Source organism: Aquarana catesbeiana, linkage group LG07, assembly GCF_042186555.1.
Source record: "Aquarana catesbeiana isolate 2022-GZ linkage group LG07, ASM4218655v1, whole genome shotgun sequence".
NCBI classification, from domain to species: domain Eukaryota; kingdom Metazoa; phylum Chordata; class Amphibia; order Anura; family Ranidae; genus Aquarana; species Aquarana catesbeiana.
Window position 1 is genome coordinate 157,728,332 of NC_133330.1, and position 17,539 is coordinate 157,745,870.

Below are 17,539 nucleotides of genomic sequence, written 5' to 3' on the forward strand. Positions count from 1 at the left end.
GAGAACACCTCCGGCAAGTCTGACAATAATTGTATCAGTTTCTTGTTCCAGAGCTCTGGAATCTTCAAGTCACTCAAATCAAACTTAAGAGTAGAAGCTGTATTTCTGACATGGACTCTGCACATGTCAGAATAGGGGTTAATACTCAGCGTACAGTAGCAGTTAGTAACAACTTTCTGAGGACCGATTACGATAGGATGGGACAATTTTTTCCAATCACAACTGTAGATAATTCCATTCTGCCTCTCCATTCCTTTCTTACAGAAATCAGCACCTATTCTTCTTTGTACATCATCTCTTCAGGAGTCTCCATGAGGTCAGAACTTACATCCCCGGGCAATACTAAAAGCTACTCACCCCCTGGTGGAATTTTCACTGGGGGCTCACCGATATGATATAGGAAGAACACCCTTGTTTCTAAATCTGAAACAGTCACAATTACTTGCAAGCTTCCATAAACAGGATACGACTTAGTGTTTAGGCCCCACAACTCTATTTTTTGTGTAAACTGAATGTGACTCAAGTACTTTTGGTAGAATGAATGACAAATAAGGGTAACTTGGGAATCTTTGGCAAATAGAGCTGGAATTGTATGCCTTTTGACAGTGACTTTAACTATAGTCTTAGAGCCTATGACAAATCCTCTTGGCTTTGGCTTGATATGTCCACCTCTGCACCTTTACTTCTGGTGGGAATGCCGCACTGTTCCCCCAGAGTCCTCATGACACTGTTTTGCAGTATGGCCAGTGTGACTACACCTGAAAAACCTTTGAGAATATCTCCCCCTCTGTGTAGAAACTGGTTGAGAAACCGACAATCTGGATCAGAATGTTCTCTTTGAGGAGAGTGAGAATGTGGATCCTCATTTAGAGCACTTTTCACTTACCTGGGAGTACAAAACTGAATGTCAGCCTCCTATGTCTTTACTAACTTCATTAACTCATGAAGGTAAGGAATTCTGTGAGATAACATCATTTTGAGGAGCCGTATAAGGGGATGATGAGGTAGTAAGCCTCTTACGAACTGACTGGTCCTCATAGCGCCCACTGCAGAAGAAATTCTAGCAGTGTGATACACCAAACATTACAACAGCAACTGTTAAAATTTTCTTCTCCTTATGGCACAGGAACATTAGCAGACTACACTTTTAGCTTTCTATAATGTGCTGCCTGTTTCAGTTAGTTTGGCTAAAGTACCACTTGCATTGTCCCTATGGTGTTCACTATCATTATCCATTTAGTGCGAATAGCTACAATATGGGTTATTTCTTTACATGAACTGGTAGGAAAGTACAGGGTAAGTTTACCATTTCAACTAAGAGCAGGTTACACCTTTTAGGAGCAGGTTGAGGAAGCTGTTCTGGATTATATTGCTCCTCTATACTTCTATTAATCCCACTTCAATCACAGAAGTGCCTCCAAATGTAACCCTCTGAGGATGTCACTGCTACTTCCACAAGGTAATAACTGTTTGTAAAGACATTTCAGTGCACAGTGCAGATTTATACCCTTTCTGTCTATTAAATACTATATTTAAGGGATAAGTTTACCATATATTTAAGTGTATTTATGGTGTAACATATAACGTGAATTTGGAGTGGGTGGGGGATCCTCTCTCTACATCCACGTTCACATTTTAAAAAGTGCACAGCTGTGTGGGGCTCCTTCTATACAGCCGCATCATTCATTCACAGAGATCTGTGAATTAATGAACTTCAAGTCCCATCTTCCACCACTGCAGACAGCTTGTAGTCCTTATAATTCATCGACTCTTCCTGCACTTTAGTAATTGTCTGCCTATATGATGCATAGGCAGACAGATGTTCTGAATGTCTGCAGGAGCCCAGTAATGCATCAAAGATCCACTGATCATGGGTGTAAAGCTTTGCAGACTGCAGTGTAAAAAAAATAATAAATGCCCCTTTTTTTTTTACACGCCAAATCATGTGCATTTATTATTTTTTTAAGGTGAACTTAACCTTTAAAGTGATTGTAAAGGATCGTTTTTTATTTTTTAAAAATAACAAACATATCATACTTACTTCCACTGTGCAGCTCGTTTTGCACAGAATGGCCCCGAACATTCTCTTCTGGGGTCCCCCAGCTGCTCCTTCCCGCATCAGATAACCCCCTAGGAGAAGCGCACTCCCGAGGGGGTTACCTTGCAGGCGCGCTCCCGAGTCCAGCATTTGCGTCCACAGACACGAATGCCGGACTAGGCCCCAGCCCCGCCGCCTGCGTCATTGGATTTGATTGACAGCAGCGGGAGCCAATGGCTGTAATCTATCCAATCAAGAACCAGGACCCTGTGGAGAGAGGGACAGCGCATCCCCGCCGAAGAGATGAAGGGGCTTAGGTAAGTAAAACTGGGGGGGGGGGGGGGCTGGGGGGCCTGAGACTGCCAGGTGTTTTTTCACCTTAATGCATAGGAGGCATTAAGGTAAAAAACACATTTTCTCGCAACTGAGGTCCCCATGTACTATATTAAAGATCAAGTGTTATTAATGCTTTGTACAGTATAGGGACAAAATGTCCCTGCTCTTGAGTTTAACACAAGAAAGTGTTTTGATAGAGGCATCTTGTATTCTGTTCTACAGTATTACAGGTTTCTGTATCATCTGCAAATACTGAAATGGTTCTTTTAATCCCAAACACTATGTCATGTATAAACAGGTTTAAAAAAATATTAGTAGTTGATACCTGAAATTAACCACATTTAATTTTGAATGCAGACTTTAAACCAGATTTATATTTATTTATAGACTGTTTTACAGATCTTAACTTACACATGAGGGGAACAGTGTCCAACTGTTATAGTTTCTTCTAAGTAACTCTCTCAGTAACTCTCAATACAGAAATATTTTTCTTCAGTTTTATAATTTTATATGAACTTTACTATTATTATTGTATTCAGGAAAGTTGAATTAATAAAGTATGGTCTAATTTGGAACACAATCAACTTTTTAATGACAGGTTCTGTAAAGGCTGTGAATTGCAACGACATGTTCAATAATAACGTATATCCAGGAAAGAAATCACACAAATTTAATAAGGTATGGGATACAAAAACAGCCCCTTGGCATGCAAAAACAGAACAAACAGGGGTAGTCCGTATGTGTAATAAATAAATTATCAATGACAGTTATATTAGTGTATAATGAGCACATAAAGCTTTTATCTGCTTCTCATACCACTGTTGCAAGCACAAAGATGACATTCTGCAGTAAACTGTTACAATACCTAATTTTAGATGGGATTATTTCCGCATCCCGAAGCTCAAATTGTAGTTTTTCAGAAATCACTTCCTTTGGAATAATCACATGGCCACTTTCCTTCATTACCTGGAAAATTAAATTTCAGATATTTTTTTAAACAAATGTCGATGTCCTTCATCAACTCCTTATCTGCATTTGCTTTCAATTAATGGTCCATTGTCATTATAAATGTATTTTTGTAAAATGTGGACTCTTCTTTGTAAAGCAGTTTTCCTCTATTGATCACCAATCACTATATGCTATTATTTTTATGGTTACCCTGGTTATTTTACTAGCATAATTATTGATTAATTCACAAATTCAATCAGTTGCATTCATGGGACTATGGACTCAAAAGTGTATCAGCTGAACCAGTTTTTGTTGCTACAAATAAAATATGATGGAATAGCCCAGAGAAACTCTGGCTATCAGTGGTGTGTGCGTATGTTTTATAATCTTTCAGTCTAGATGTGCAAGCCAAGAGTTCTTTAAATTTTTGATACATCTTATATCATTAGGCAGGCCTGTGAGATAAAAAAAATTGTAAGCAATATTTGTCACTTTTCTTTTTCAGTTACATACGCAAAAAATGCTTTATGGAATTTATTACTAAAGTGAACCTGTGCTTCCTTTGTGTGCCTCTCTGATCAATTTCAATATAAGTAGTGATAAGTTTGCATTGGTCTGTGGGCTTTGATAAACATAGGCATTTCTACCACAAGCAGATGGTTGTACACAGTCCACTGATGTATCCCTTCAGGATTTCTAAAGATATGATGTACACAAAGAATAAAAATGTAATTATGAACATACAGTTAATAAAGACATAACTGCACAATCAACTAGTTCAATTGTGTACTTTGGTGCTTCGGAACAAAAGGTCATAAGCAAAACAATAAAAGGAAAGGGAGGGTAAAGCAGTATTTAACTCCAAAACAAATATTGATTAAATCGCAGCTCGCCAATTCTTAGATGTGGTGGCTGTATTGGTTTTCCTTTTTAGGTGTTTTCCTTTATTTTCTCCTGGTGATCCAGCCATTAAGGCCTTTTTTTAAAAAAAAAACTTACTTAAACAGGCCAAGTTGTCCAGTCAATGTAGCGGTTAGAGAGTAGGGACAAATAATTTAACACTGACAGGAGTGCAATGGTCAGCTTTTATTAATTTAAGTAAAACATCAGGGTACAGAACCCAGCACATCAGGGCACAGAATATCAGGGTACAGCACATCAGGCCACATCAGGGTACAGGGCAGACCACATCAGGGTACAGCACATCAGGCTACATTAGGGTACAGGGCACAGCACATCAGGGTAAAGTGCACATTAGGGCACAGCACATCAGGGTACAGAGCCCAGCATATCAGGGCACAGCACATCAGGGTACAGGGCACATCAGGGCACAGCACATCAGGGCACAGGACACAGCACATCAGGACACAGCACATCAGGACAGGGCACATGGCACATCAGGGTACAGGACACAGCACATCAGGACAGGGCACATAGCACATTAGGGCACAGGACACAGCACATCAGGGCTCAGCACATCAGGACACAGCACATTAGGACAGGGCACTTGGCACAACAGGATACAGGACACAGCACATCAGGACAGGGCACATGGCACATCAGGGCAAAAAACACAGCACGTCAGGACAGGGCACATCAGGACAGGGCACATCAGGACAGGGCACATCAAGACAGGGCACGTGGCACATAAGGACAGGGCACATCAGGACAGGGCATGTGGCACATCAGGGTAGAGGACACAGCACATTAGGGTACAGGACAAAGCACAGTACATCAGGGTACAGGGCACAGCATATCAGGGTACAGGGCACAGCACATCGGGGTACAGGGCACAGCACATCTGGGCACAGCACATCTGGGCACATCACATCTGGGCACAGCACATCAGGACACAGCACATCAGGGTACAGGACATCAGGGCACAGGGCACATCAGGGCACAGTACATCAGGGCACAGGACATTGGGGCACAGCACACTGTGGCACAGCAAAACAGGCACATCAGGACACAGGGCACATCAGGGCAAATGGCACATCAGGGCACATCCGGGCACATCAGGCCACATAGCACATCAGGGCACAGGGCACATGGCACATAAGGGCACAGGGTACATGGGGCACATTAGGGCACATGGCATATGAGGGCACAAGGCACATGGCACATTGGGGCATATCAAAGCACATGGGGCACATCAGGGTACATGGGGCACATCAAAGCACATGGGGCACATCAAGGTACATGGGGCACATCAAAGCACATGGGGCACATCAGGGCACAACGTTTACTAGTCGTTTTCTTCAAATGCAGAGTAGCACAGGAAGCGTGATAAGTGATAAGTTCTGTGATAAGTTCAGTCTCATGGCACGCTGCTCCCCGGCGGCTCCTCCTCCCTTCTCGTCCATCCCAGATGATGTCACAAGCAAATGGGGATGGACGAGAGGACAAGAAGTGAAAATGGGCTGCCGGGGAGCAGAGTGACATGAGAGAGAACTTATTACAGACACTTCCTGCTACTCTGCATGCTGGCTAAATCTCGATCTACCCGTCAGGCGCCAGCTGTCGCTGATTGACGGGTAGATCACTGCGGACCTCTGGGAGAATTCACTGCAGAACTGGGAAACCCCAGTTGAGAAACGATGCAATAGGCAAATTAGGCGGCCGCTGAAACCAGCCCACTGAGCCATCGGTCCACCGGGAAACTCCCGGTAGTCCAGATGGCCAGTACATGCCTGCTCAGAAGTGATATGTTACAAGATGGTAGTAATACCAGGATCTTGTGCCATAGCATAATTTTTTTGTGTTGGGTTTCTTTAAGGGATGTATAAATGGAGGATTTTAGAGGCACAGCTTTTTTCCAAGTTAACAGTGATAGGTTTTGTTTTCATTAGTATTTTCCCCCAAATTCCTCCAGTGGTACTATGAAAATCGTATACATATTAGTGATCAAGTATTGTTGATTTGGGCCTTGAGAGCACAGTCCATCAAAAGTAGTAGGTTCACCAAACTGTAGGTGTTGGGTAAAGCCTGACATGTATGGGCATATTTATAAAGCAGTGAATGTGACTTTCAACAGACAGTTATTGGTGGTAAATCCATGCCCTATTTTGTTTGATTTGTAGATAGGAGTAAAATATTTTTTATGTAACACAAACTTGTCTTACAATTTTAATGTAACTAGTAATGTAACCTAGTTGGAATAACCAAGCTTTCAAGCTTTTGAATGAAGGAGAGGCTATCTGGAATTTAAGAGTTTTCCACAATATTTGTAAAGTAGAGATACAATAGAAATCAGGTTTTAACTCTTTTAGCATCTTCTCCAAACATTTACAGTAAGCCATATTATCAAAGTGAATTTTCATAGCATTAGTTGGCCAAATAAAAAATCCTGGAAGGGTTAGTGGGGACCATAGTTGTTCTCTTTCTGTCTACACATTTTCTAGTGGTTCTAAAGTCTGAAGGTTTTTTACCTTAATGCATTGTATGCATTAACCACTTCAGCCCCAGAAGGATTTACCCACTTCCTGACTAGACCAGGCCATTTTTTTGCGATACGGCACTGCGTCACCTTAACTGACAATTGTGTGGTCGTGCGACACTATACCCAAACAAAATTGGTGTCCTTTTTTTCCCATAAATAGAGCTTTATTTTGGTAGTATTTAATCACCTCTGCAGTTTTTATTTTTTGCGCTATAAACAAAAAAAGAGCGACAATTTTGAAAAAAAAGCAATATTTTTTACCTTTTGCTATAATAAATATCCCCCAAAAATATCTAAAAAAAATAATTTCTTCCTTGGTTTAGGCCGATATGTATTCTTCTACATATTTTTGATAAAAAACCCGCAATAAGCGTATATTGATTTGTTTGCGCAAAAGTTATAGCGTCTACAAAATAGGGGACAGATTTATGGCATTTTTATTACTATTTTTTTTTACCAATAATGGCGGCGATCTGCGATTTTTATTGAAACTGCGACATTGTGTCGGACATATCGGACACTTTTGACACTATTTTAGGACCATTGACATTTATACAGCGATCAGAGCTAAAAATAGCCACTGATTACTGTATAAATGTCACTGGCAGGGAAGGGGTTTACACTAGGGGGCGATCACGAGGTCAAATATGTGTCCTAGGGAGTGTTTCTAACTGTGGGGGCGAGGAGACTGATTGTTGTGCCTAAGCAGTAGGAACAACAGATCAGTCTCCTCACCCCTGACAGAACGGAATTCTGTCTGTTTACATTGACAGATCTCCGTTTTGTCCTTCTCAGGAGCAATCGCGGGTAGCCGGCAGCCATAGCGGCCATCGGCCACGCAAATTGGCTCCTACATCACTCGGCGGGCGAGCCCCCTATACTCCTTAAAGCACCTGCCATACAGCTACGGCGATTTGCGCAGTAGTGCCATTCAACTGACGGCGGGCAGTTGGCAAGTGGTTAAGTTAACCACTTCAATACCGGACACTTTTAACCCCTTCCTGCCCAGGCCAATTTTTAGCTTTCAGCGCTGTTACATTTTAAATTACAATTGCACAGTCATGCAACACTGTACCCATATGAAGTTGTTATCTTTTTTTGACACAAATAGAGCTTTCTTTTTGTGGTATTTAATCACCGCTGGGTTTTTTATTTTTTGCAAAATAAAGGAAAAAATGCAAAAAAAAAACCCCACATTTTTCTTCATTTCTGTTTTGCAAATAAATAATCTTTCTTCAAAAATGTAAGCCTTATTATATAGTGTTACATTTCTTTGGTGAAAATTTCCCAAATCAGTATATATTATTTAGTCTGTAGGGAAGTTAAAGAGTCCACAAGCTATGGTATATATCTGAACATCGAATAGTCCTAATGTACTGACTCATTTCTTGAGGCCCGAAAATGGCAGAAGAGTACAAATATCTCCCAAATTACCCATTTTTGGAAAGTAGACAGTCTAAGGGATTTAGTAAGAGGCATGGCGAGTTTTAAAGTTGTAATTTTTTGTCACGATTTTGTGGAAAATTAAGAAATTAAAAACATTATTTTTTTGCAATTTTTTACATACTGTCACCAGTGTAGTACAGCATCTTCATACTATTGGTGTGGAGGTGATCAAGGACACTGGATGGTGAGAGTATGTAAAAAAAAAAAAAATGGAACCACTTAAAGACTGCGAGGATTTACCCCCTTAATGACCAGGCTATTTTTTTGCTATACGACACTGCGTTAATTTAACTGACAATTGCGCAGTGGTGTGATGCTGTACCCAAATTAAATTTATGTCCTTTTTTCCCACAAACAGAGCTTTCTTTTGGTGGTATTTGATCACCTCTGCAGGTTTTATTTTTGGCACTATAAACAAAAACAGAGCAACAATTTTGAAAACAAACCAATATTTTTTACTTTCTGCTATAATAAATATCAAATAAAAAAATGTAAAAAATCTAATTTCTTCATCAATTTAGGCCAAAATGTATTCTGCTGCATATTATTTGTAAAAAAAATCCCAATAAGTGTATATTGATTGATTTGCGCAAAAGTTATAGCGTCTACAAACTATGGGATATTTTTATGGAATTTTGTATTTATTTATTTTTTTACTAGTAATGGCGTCGATCAGGGATATTTAGCGGGACTGCAACATTGCGGCGGACAAATCGGACACCTAACTGACTTTTGGGACGAGTGACATTATTACAGTGATCAATGCTAAAATACTGTTACTATACTAATGACACTGGCAGAGAAGAGGTTAACACCAGGGGCGATCAAAGGGTTAAGTGTGTCCCTAGGGGATGCTTTCTTACTGTGTGGGGGATGGACTGACTGTATGAACAGAGAGATCCATGTTCCTGCTTAGCAGGAACATGGATCTCTCTGTTCATACCTGACAGGATGGCGATCTGCCTTGTTTACATTGGCAGACAGCTATCCTGTCTCTCTGGGGAGCGAACGCAAGTTGCCGGCGGACATCGCATCCACCAGACCCGCTGATTGGCTCCATCGCTGTCCAATCGGCGAGTGCGCCTACATGGGCTAGTGCCCAAAACGACCAACAAGTAAGTTGTTTCGCTCAGCTGTGCCACCTTGGTGGTCAGCAAGTAGTTCATCATTTTTTTAAATTTTTTAAATGTTTTTTTATTCCTTTTTTTTTTTTTTTTTAAATACAGTAACAATACAGTACTACTCTGGGGGGTGATCAGGATTTTTTTGTATACACTGTGGGGTTGATTTACTAAAACTAGAGAGTGCAAAACCTGGTGCAGCTCTGCATAGAAACCAATCAGCTTCCAGTTTGTTTTTGTCAAAGCATATTCGGATAAGCTGAAGTTAGAAGCTGATTGGCTACCATGCGCAGCTGCACTAGATTTTTCACTCTCCAGTTTTACTAAATCAATCCCTATGATTGCTTATAACTGTGCATTTTACAATTATAAGCAACCATTTTTTCTGAATGAAAACTACTCATTCAGAGTTTACTATTGTGAAGAGCTTTGATTGGCCACAGCTAATTACATGGTACAGATGGGCTGTGATTGGCCATGTCTGTACCACGTGATCACTTTGACCAATCACAGAACTCATCACAATAGTACACAATGAAAGGCATGTAATAAAGCATTTCATTGTGTACAACTGTCATGTAATCTGCTGTGGTTGGCAGCGGACCGGTACAGTGATCTATCATCAACCATATTGCGCGATTCTGGGAGGACATCATATGATGTCCTCCCAGAACAACAGTGCTCCTGCCCAGCCATCATTTTACAATAGGCTGGGTATGAAGGTGTTAAATAACCTTCTGCATGCAGTTCCCCTTCCAGCCCCCCTTATACGTCACCCAACATCTTTTGATTGACAAATTTAAGGAATTTGGCTAATAATTTTCGTCTGAAAAGTGGCTCAGATGCAACTGCTGTCTGTGTATTGGAGCTGTCAAAATAAAATAGGTGCAGTGGGAGATTTTCACTGTACAGCGTGAGTGGCGGAGTCTTAGTTTTTATTTCGTTTTCCAACCTGCAGGCTGAATGACAAAAAAACTATCAGTGTATGTCCAGGTTAAAGCTGTTCTAAATTCTAAACATTATTTACCTATTTACTGCATTAAGGTAAACAATATTTAGTAAAAGTATTCCCCCCTCACCCCCCCTCATACTTACCTGAGTCCTCACTTGATCCAGCGTTGTGCTTGACCAATGGTTAATTTCTATGGTCAGAGGGAGGTCTCTCATAAAAGGGGCGTCACATGCTTTGGGAGGAGATTGAGGTTGCAGATTCAGTTTGGGATTCAGAGTCCACAAGTTAGGCCCAGAGGCCCGGGAGTTCAAAGATCCCGGAGCCCTGGAGCTGGAGGAGAATCCAGGGGGGCTAAGAGCCTAGGCCCTGGATAAGAAGTTGACATGTAGTTTCACAGGAACTACTGGATGTTCCCATGTGGGGAATGTGCCGGTCGGAGGAGGAGGAAGTAGAAGCAAAGCGGCAGACGAACGCTGGGTGATCGACTTTCTGTGAGTAGAACATGGACTGTTGATTGGGAGAGAGCAAAGGGAGTGCAAACCCAAAGCCAAATGAGAACTTCATACTGTGAATCCAAGGACCACAGTATCAAGCGCTTTCAAGGACTGAGGAGAGCTGACGGACAAGTCATGGAAATAGGCAGTGTTGGCCTGTGACTTTGAGTTCAAGCCCCAAGGAATATCCATCAGTCTGACAGAGGGATATTATTCAGAGTAATGCTCATCTGTCTAGTTTGGGAGTGCTGTATTACACAGAGAAATGGAACCAGGAAAGGATTATAGGAGAAAAGGGAATCCAGCAACAAAGCTACGGCTATGGATTCACACCCTTCAATAATATGGGGCATCTCATATGTTTCACTGAATAGCTCCACAGATATAATCCCGAATAAAAAGAGACTTAAAGTTGGAACTTTGACTGTTTGGCGTTCTGTGATTGCATGGGAGATCAGAAGCGGAGTGATTGGCAAAGGTAGGCTAAAAACCAGCAGCCCCCATGGGGGTACCACTACATAAATAGTAGGGAAAACTATAATAAAACAAATGCCACTGTAAAAATATATAAACCTAGGCTACCTTCAAAGTGGACAGTGTCAGTCAGTAGAGCAGTGGAAAGTGTCAGTAGCGCAAATGACAGCGTCGGTCAGTAGGGCAGAGGACGATGGCAGTGAGTAGGGCAGAGGACGGCGTTGGTCTACTGACATACTGATTGGTAGGCGGAAGCACCCACTGAAAGCAACAGGGAGTATAATTTATGGGGCAGCAGGAATTATACTCCCTGTTGCTTTCAGTGGGCGTTTCCACCTACCAATCGCGACCCATGTAAATAGGACCACTCTGCAAGTGCCCCGCACTGCGTTTTGTGTGGCATCCAAGGGGTTATTGCAGGTGGTGAGGAGGCGATAAAATACCTCCTCACTGCCTGCTTTAACCCCCTTGGTCGCTGTACTGCACAAGATTGCAGAGCGCTTGCATAATTGCCTCATTCTCTTGAATGGGTCATGCTTGGCGGGTGCTACACCTGACAAGCATGACAGGGCATATAATTCCTGCTGCAGCCATGTGTACACCCTTACTGTCCTGAGCCCCCTTAAAAATAGTAACACGGAGTTCACATAGTTTTAGATTCTGTTCTGGCCTTTTCATTATCGTGTCAGACTCTCTGACCTGGAGCAGGAGATCAGAGAGGACACTTTCAGTGCACCACAGAGCTCTTCTGCCTTGCAGCACCTGTAGGCACTGCTCCAGCTAGCAGATTTTTGAGGCAGAGTGCAGTAGATATCATTCCGTCTTATACTGCAGCCAGAACTACAGAAGAGGCAACGGCTAATGCGGCCACTCACTCTGTGCATGACTGCCTTGTCCCTCCGCGGCTGGTGCCTGGTCAGGTGCAAATGACAGAAGTAGTCTCACTGTATTTGGCACTGTGGAGACAGCGGGTCCACCAGCTGAAGGCATGATCTACCAGTCACTAGGACGCGGTCAACTGGTAGATCATGATTGACTGGTTGCTGACCCTCAGCCTAGATGATGCTGGATGTCTTTCAGCCAAGAAATTAGGCCTGCTCTACCTTAAGCTTCTAATGCCGTGTACACACGAGCGGACGTTATGGCAGACTTTGTCTGGCAGACTTTTCGACAGACTTTTCAACGGACTTTCCGAATGAACGGAATTGCCTACACACGATCAACCAAAGTCCGACGGATTTGTACGTGATGACGTACGACCAGACTAAAACAAGGAAGTTCACAGACAGTAGCCAATAGCTGTCCTAGCGTCAGATTTTGTCCGTCGGACTAGCATACAGAGGAGCGGACTTTTCGACTGGACTCGAGTCCGTCGGAAAGATTTGAAACGTTTCATTTGTAGGTCCATCGAACTTTTTGGGGAAAAAAAGTCCGCTGGAGCCCACACACGATCGAATTGTCCGACGGACTCCGGTCCGCCGGACCAAGTATGCCGTAAAGTCCGGTCGTGTGCACGCGGCATAAGGCACATTCTGAGAGGTTACAGTGTGCAGTAAAATCTAAGCAAATAATTTCAGTGCAGCAAAGGAGCCTGTACAACCATGGAGGACTGAAGGTAAAGCTGGAATTTAGCTTTACAGAAAAGGTGAAATGCTTAGGCATGCACCAAATGTGATTAGCATAAGCTTTTACATTACATGGTTTTAAAGTAAAATAAAACAGAGACACACAAACTATTATTAATAATAATTCTTACCTTCTGTATAGGCTTCCTAAACATGTCAGTATCAGCATTAAAATCACTGCTCTTTGGGATCTGATCTGTGTACTTTTCAATACTCTCTTTTTCATAGGAACCTGCACAAAAAAAAAGAAAAATCATTCTAAGCAACATTATAACTAAAGAAGCACATGAAGTGCCTGTACTTTTATGTGCTGTGCTACATTTAGGTACTTTGATAAAATGACGGCTTTCAAGAGATTTGACTGGGCACACTTGAGGCTGCATTTACAATTGAGCATCTCAAAGTCGCACATTTTTACCGTGATTTTACCTCGATTTTGCTGCGTTTTTACCACATTTTTGCCGCGATTTTGCCGTGTTTTTGTTCAGGTCACCAAAGTAAAAGGAAGAAAAACACCTGTAATCTGCCCCAAAGAAGCTCATATTATTCTTTGAGCTTAGGGCGTTTTTCAGGCATTCTGCTTCAGGTGACAAAATGCTCAGATGTGAACAGGTGCCATTGAATTGAATGAGATTTTGCTTGACAAGCGTTTTTCAGGCGTTTTTTCGGGCGTTCAGGTGTGAATACAGCCTAAGTGGTGACACTTATTTATTGACCACACCCAAACGGTAAGACCCATGAATAGCGGTATAATTATTAAAGAGAAAAACATTCAGTGAGATATCAATGTTATCCAGTAAACACAACAACAGTAAGGCCACTAAATTTAAAGTGTATCTATATCCAAAACTTTTAATTTACATTTTGGACAGACTGTGGAAAGGTTGGAACTGTCAGATTTTACTGTTATCTTGGGTTCCGTTAGACAGATTCAATCTCACTTTCTGTTCTGGGAACAACCTTTTACCAGACAGAAAGTGACAATCTGAACCAGGGAAACAAACAACAATAAAAAGTAGCCCCCTCTTGATTAACTTTAAAAACACTTTTATTTTTTTCTCTGTTGCTAAGCCGTGTACACATGAGCGGAATGTCCGACAGAAAAAGTCCGACGGAAGCTTTTCATCCTATATTCTGATCGTGTGTATGCCTCATCTGACTTTTTTTTCCGAAAATTCTGACGGACCTAGAAATAGAACATGTTCTAAATATTTCCGACGGAACCAATTCCTATCGGGAAAACCGCTATGCTGTTCCGACGGACCAAAAACGACACATGCTCTGAAGCAAGTACGAGACGGAATCTATTGGCTACTGGCTATTGAACTTCCTTTTTCTAGTCCCATCATACGCGCTGTACGTCACCGCGTTCTGGTCGGACTTTGGTTTGACCGTGTGTGGACAAGACCGCTTGAATGGAATCCCGTGAGAGCTCCGTCGGAGAAACCTTCGGAGTTTATTCTGACGGCAAAACCGGTCGTGTGTACGCGGCATTAGAGAAATTTCCCCTCATTTCCTGTCATTGTGACAGCTTTTTACCAGACAGGATTTGAAGGAAAATCTCCCCAACAACACCCCTAGCAGCAAGAAAAACCTGACAGGAGTTATTTTCCTATTCTATCCAAAATTTAAAAGGTTATGAGTGTCAGTAGACTTTAACTCAATTTTAGTTCTGTGTAATCCCCTGAGGAATAAGCAGCCACTCCTCTATACAGGATCAGTAGAAAGGAAACAGGAGTGTGATTCTTACAGCCTATGCTGTGTGACTTTTCCTGTGTGACCAACCACATTCAAACTTTCAAAGACAAGTTCAGATCTAATTGGTGATCTAATTAACTTTGTTCTTGTATTTTTACAACAGGCTTTCTGGGGGTATTCAAGAATCACCAGTATGTGGGTTCCTGGACCCATGCATATTTCTATGCATATAACAGTAGATAACAGTTTGCAACATGTGCATGAGTGTGTGATTTTTTTTTCTAACAATTAGCATAGCCCTCTATATTCTGCTTCTTTAAGAAGACATCTAAAAGTTTTTCAATGTTATCAATATTCTTAACTAGTACCTCTTCTTGGGGGAGGAAGTTCCACATGTAATTTTTACTGTAACATTTTTAACAGTAAAGTACCCTCTCCTCAGTCTAACCTCCTTTCTTCTAACCTCAAATCATAACCACGTGTCTTCTTCATGGACCTTAGGATAAACAGTTTATCACAGTTACTGGAGTCACTTTTGATATATTTTTAAATCAATGTGTGAATTTGTGAATGAATTAGTCTATGTAAATGATCGTCATAGCGGAGGTTCTCCATGCCCCGTATTCATTTTGTTGTCCTTCGCTGAAATCTTTCTAGTTCAACAATGTCTTTCCTGAGGATTGGTGACCAAAACTGAACTGAGCATTTCTAAGATTAGGCTTTAATAGTGTTTTATAAAGGTGTAGAATTATTGAATTGTTTCTTGAATGTATACCCTTTTTAATGCATGACAGCATTTTGCTAGCTTTGCTAGCTACAGCTTGACATTGCATGCTATTGCTAAGCCTGTGATCTATAAGCATCCCCATATCATTTTCCATCAGTAGGAGCTCCTCCTTATGTATCTTTTTGGCACCAAATGTCTTTCTGTAATGATGCCACATCCTGTGATAAAGTTATTTGCCTGAATAAGTTAGTATCCTCGGCAAACACTGAAATCAAGCTCTTGATTCCAACCTCTATGTCATTAATAAACAAACTAAACAGCATTGGCCCCAAGTCAGAACCCTGGGGCACACCGCTCACAACTTTAAACCATTTAGAGAATTAATCATTTATTACTACTCTTTGGACTTGTTCGTGTAACCAGTTTCCTATCCATCTACAATTCATTTCATCAAATCCAGCAGTCACCTATGATACTTTTATCATGATCATATGATTTCATCACTGATATTAAGCTGACTAGTCTGTAGGTTCTTGGTATACATCCTAATCCTTTTTTGCATATTGGTACCATTCTAGTCAATAAGGTATCTTTAAACATTAGAAATAATGTCTTGGCTATAACTGAGCTAAGTTCCCTAAGGACTCATGACTGTAAGTCATCCGGACCTTGAGATGTGTTCACATTAATTTTCTCTAGTTCCTTTTCTACCTGGTTTTCAGTCAATTACAAAGGTACCTTCAGTAAACATCATTATTAACACTGCTAAGACCATCAAACATGATTTTTCATCTGTAAAAACTTGTCAGAGCATCAGTGAATTAATTAAAAAATATGACATCTGATTTCAGGATTTAATACTGACTGATCTAAGTTGTGGACAGGCTGAAATATTAAAAGGTTGAGTTCAGGTCAAGTCATGTAAGTGTCACACAAAGACATTCTGTTTTTTTTCTCAATCTGTTGGGGGTCTGTAAACAAGCCTGCTTACAGAACTGGTTCGAAAAATAATGAGATTCTGTTGTGGAACGGCAGCTTACTGTATATTTTTGTGCCATATCCAGTAATAATGGTGGACTTTTAAGGCACTTGAAGAAAAAAATTTTTTTTTTAAATTACCAATTAACAGGTGATTTTTCATTTGTTGCTTTTATAGTTACTCCCTATACACTAACAACATCAGTAGCCGGGCCGCTAAACAACTCTCAGGTATGATTTATCGTCTGCACACAAATAAATTACCTTTATTAAAATAAAAACTATAATAAAATAAATATAAATAGTGTTTGTAATTTCCAGAAAATATGAAATTTTTTCTATTATGCCTTTTTTTGCAGGATTTGCCTCTCGGCCTCAGTATATTCTCAGAAATACTATATCTTTATGCCCCCTACTGGCCTCCCTTCCGCTTTTTGTTGGAAGGCCAAGGGAGGATCTAACCCCCCTCCCTCACCAAAGATATTTTTGAATTAATTTTTTCATCTCAATTCTCTTCCAATACGGATACCAAACAAATTTCTTACAACTGAAAATCATTGCTTCCTCTTGGAACCAAGAATTTCTATGGTTGACAGACCGTGTCCCTGCTGTTGTTTTTAATTTTTAATTATATGGAATGCTAAGTCAGCAACACACTACAATAATGTAAGTGTAAAAATACATGGAGATTAAACCATATTGCTATACCCATATATATGTTTGAATGTTGACATATATTTCTATTTTTTCTTAAATACCCTTTTTTAGAATAAAAATGACTCTCACTTACACTCATCCCTGAGGAAGGAGGTATATTTACTCCGAAATGCGTCGGATGCAAGAGTACTTCTGAAACTGTGTATATACATGTAAAAATGTCTGTTCCGTACAGTATTTGTTATGCTATTATTGTTTTTAATGTTGAAATTTAATAAATAAATAAATATTAATATTTTGTAATATTTTCTTCAAGTACCTTAAAAGTCCACCATTAGGGGGTCCATTGTTTTATTGTTTAGAAAAATAATGAGTGTGTACTTTTCCTCTCACCTGAAGCCAAGGATAAGACTATTTTTATTGTCGCAAAATAGAATTTTTTGATGATCCTTGGACCAATAATAAAGACCAACCTTCAAAGGCAAGTTACACACAGTGTCAAAACAGAAAGTAAATAAAACTATACCTCTGCGTTTAAGAGAGTGAAGGACAAGGACTCCCCCACACGGCTGTTTACACAGGTGAAAGAAGAAATCAATATCCCTG

The 17,539-nt window shown here is 40.7% G+C and overlaps 1 protein-coding gene across 5 annotated transcripts in view; it reads right to left on the bottom strand.

Annotated features, from left to right (window-relative positions):
* LOC141103311 (myomegalin-like) overlaps positions 1-17,539 on the bottom strand; it is a 716,510-nt gene that overhangs the window by 256,382 nt on the left and 442,589 nt on the right. For all 5 annotated transcript variants that reach the window (XM_073592764.1, XM_073592765.1, XM_073592767.1 and 2 more), the window contains 2 exons: positions 13,005-13,105; positions 3,240-3,340 (listed from right to left, as the gene is read on the bottom strand). In XM_073592764.1, coding sequence (XP_073448865.1) covers positions 3,240-3,340; positions 13,005-13,105 — 202 coding nt within the window. The remainder of the gene's footprint in view (positions 1-3,239; positions 3,341-13,004; positions 13,106-17,539) is intronic.